The sequence below is a fragment of the Mus pahari genome, chromosome 8 (genome assembly GCF_900095145.1).
Source record: "Mus pahari chromosome 8, PAHARI_EIJ_v1.1, whole genome shotgun sequence".
Lineage (NCBI taxonomy): Eukaryota > Metazoa > Chordata > Mammalia > Rodentia > Muridae > Mus > Mus pahari.
Window position 1 is genome coordinate 11,898,180 of NC_034597.1, and position 3,352 is coordinate 11,901,531.

At 43.0% G+C, this 3,352-nt stretch overlaps 1 protein-coding gene across 6 annotated transcripts in view; it reads left to right on the plus strand.

Moving 5' to 3' along the window:
• Nudt13 (nudix hydrolase 13) overlaps positions 1 to 3,352 on the plus strand; it is a 25,196-nt gene that overhangs the window by 5,533 nt on the left and 16,311 nt on the right. For 5 of the 6 annotated variants that reach the window (XM_029541623.1, XM_029541625.1, XM_029541624.1 and 2 more), the window contains one exon: positions 1,037 to 1,129. The exons of the other annotated variant lie outside the window; for it this stretch is intronic. In XM_029541623.1, the coding sequence (XP_029397483.1) occupies positions 1,047 to 1,129 (83 nt within the window). In that variant the 5' untranslated portion in view covers positions 1,037 to 1,046. The remainder of the gene's footprint in view (positions 1 to 1,036; positions 1,130 to 3,352) is intronic. 6 annotated transcript variants of the gene reach the window in all.

Consider the following 3,352-nt stretch of genomic DNA (forward strand, 5'->3'; position numbering starts at 1 on the left):
TGCCTCTGCCTCTCTGCCTCTGCCTCTGCCTCTGCCTCTGCCTCTGCCTCTGCCTCTGCCTCTGCCTCTGCCTCTGCCTCTGCCTCTGCCTCTGCCGTGCTGGGATTAAAGGTTGTACTCTTCGGTCACTGCAGAGACCACCATCTGACTATTTTTAACTTCTTAATATGGAAGAAGCCTTATGACCCCACTCCCACCCGTACCCAATGCTCAAAGTTCATTTCTCACACACAGTCCAATGCAGGAGAGTTTTGGTTGGCGGGAAGTTTTTCTCCGTATGTGAGCCAAGGGTCTAAGCTATTCCATCTGATGGCTCTCCTTTTCCACTGGCATCCTCCAGACACTGGAGAAGCCATAGTCACTGCTAATTGCTTCGTCCCAGAAGGGACACACATCAGTTCCACTTATACCATAGTGTTAAGTGCCGGGCATGGGGGCCTGGGAGGAGAGAGAGATGGTTGGCTTTGCAACTGGCCTCCGGGCACCTGCTTCACAGCATGAAGGAGGAAGCACACTACTTACGTTAGCTAGCTGCTTCTCTTAACTTACTAGTTTAGCAGAACTGGTTTCAATTTTGTATATTAGAAAATAAGCACAGAGCTCGATGTGGTGGTGCACACCTTAATCCCAGGGCTTGGAAGGCAGAAACAGGTGGATTTCTGTGAGTTCAAGGTCAGCCTGGTCTATACAGAGAAACCTTGTCACTGGAACTTTGAGATCCTGTTTAGTGATAAGATGCATTGAAGGCCAGGGGTGGTTTTGCACATCTAAAATCCCAGCACTCAGGAGGAGAGACAGGCAGAGTTCGAGGCCAGCCAGGGCTACATAATGAGACACTATCTTAACAAACAAAGTCAAAACCCGAGTCTTGTTCTGTTGTTGCTGTTGCTGATTTATTTTGCTATTTCCTGGTATTGCAAAGCGATTCTGTCCAGGCTTAAACTATAACTCTCTTGTTGATTTATTACTTAAAGTGCATACTGTGATCAAACAACAAAAAAAGCCAAGTAAACAAGAGCCCTCTGTTTTTCTCTAGGAACCGGGCAATGTCTCTGTATTGTAGAACATTTTTTAGGAGGAAATCTTTTGGGTGCTATAGGCTGCTATCAACCTATGTCACTAAGGCACGGTGAGTTCCGACCAGTCTGATTATTTTTGGCCTATTAAATACTAAAATGTAAACTCTTATAAGCTCCATATTAAGAATTAAATATATGAGATAAAATTTACACAAAATAACACCCACTGTAAATTATTTACAATTGAATGCCATTCAGTACTAAATTTAAAAATGTGTAAAATGTTTCACACTCTTGGACTACAAGCTCGACTCGGATAAGACATTGTCCTTTCACCGAAGAGTGGCGATGCACACCTGTGTTCCCAATCTATGGACGACTGAGGCAGGAGGCTCTGGAATACAAGATCATTCTTATCTACATAGAGAATTTGAGGTCACCCCAGGTTATATGAAACATTCTCTCTAAAAAAAAAAAAAAAGAGAGAGAGAGCCTGTTCTTTTTTTGTTATTGTTGTTATTGTTTTTGTTTTGAGATGGGGTCTAGTTGTGTTTTTCATGTGTGTGCATATTTACGGCAACCCCTGTGGAGAAGGGTGAATGTATATAGATGTCCGTATGCAGATGGAGGAGAAGTTGACCAGATATTTTCCTCAATCACTTCTCCGCCTTACTAGTTTCCTTAAGTTTTATGTGCATGGGTATTTGACCTGCATGTGTTCGTGTACTGTGTTTGTGCGGTACCCACAGAAGAGGGAGTTAGATCCTCTGGAACTCACATAAATGGTCGTGAGCTGCCATGTAGGTACTGTGAACCGAACCCAGGTCCTCTGGACGAGCAGCCAGTGCTCTTAACTGCAGAACCATTTCTTTAGTCCCCCACTTTATTTTTTGAGATGGGATCTCTCACTGAACCTAGAACTCCATGACTGGCTAGCCAGCAAGCCTCTCTTGTCTCTACCTCCATAGCACTGGGATTATAGAGCTCTGCCCAGCCTTTTCTGTGTGCCACAGGTACAAACTCGGGTCTTCATGTTGGTACAGCAGACACTTTACCGACTACTGAGTCATCTCCACATCTCCTGTTTGTCGTTTGAGGTAGGGTCTTACCGCGTAGTTCAGGATGACTTGAACATCTGTCCCTCTGCACCAGCCTCTCAAGTGTGGAGACTGCCTGTGTGTATCACCACACCCAGCTAAGACTTGGGACTTTTCTTTGTGGCATCTTGTGGCATGAAGCAGTGCTTCACGGATAACAGCACTGAAATATTCGATGCATGTGCAGGAAAGGAGTTGTTAAAGCAGACGGTTTACTGGGGTTTTTAATAAACACTGTTTAAAACTATATTGAATAATATAGTTTTGCTTCCTGAGATAGCAAGGATGGCTCCAAGACCCTCCCTCCCTCAAAAGAGACAGACTTCAGTGAAAGGTGGGGGTGGGGGTGGGGGTGGGGGTGGAGCAAAGGCTTAGTAGTTAAGTACCTGCTGTGCCTGCACAGGATCCAGAGTCAGCTCAGCACCTGCACGGCAGCTCACAACCATTTTAAGCTCCTGTTCCGAGGTACCCCACAGCCTTTTCTGGTTCCAGACGTGCTAGGAGTCCACATGATATACACATACATGCAGGCAAAACACACATTCACATAAATAGAAATAGATAAATCTTTAAAGAGATAACAACAATAACAAAAGGCTACAAATGAGTAGATATGACTGGTTCTATGTCCACCCGCATATTATTCAGTGTATACCTGTATTCCTTTCAATGTATTTTGATACACAACACTCTTTAGATGATTCCAAATATCCAAACAGGGATTTTCTCTGATTAATGGGATTATTATCCCTTTTTTAAAAATTAATAATTACAGTTTTCTTAGTTTTTTAAAGAATGACTTTTTAATTTTATTCTTTTAAGAAAAGTCAGATGAAGCTTAAAAATAACTCCTTCCAGCCTTGGCAGTCAGTATAGTGGCTTCTGTGGCACTATAATGAAAGGGAAAACTGAACGAGTCGTTTCCTGAGAAGAGAGTATGAACTTTTAGGTTTCCTCAAGTCTAGTAAGGCTGTTGGTGGAAGCCTTCACATCAGGGTTTTGCTTCTATGGGTAACTAGGGCAAAACAAAGACTGTCCCCTCCTAACTGCCTTCGAAGGCTGCAGTGTTTCTGTCATTTGTATTTGGTAACTTTGGAGTAACACTGTCTCTCCTTTGACGTACATTGACTCTTGACGCCAGGAGGCAACAGTCACTTCAAATAAGTTCTAAACTATCACAAGTCCTAGCAGATCCCATTTCTTTTCTTTTCTTTTCTTTTTTTTTTTTTTTTTTTT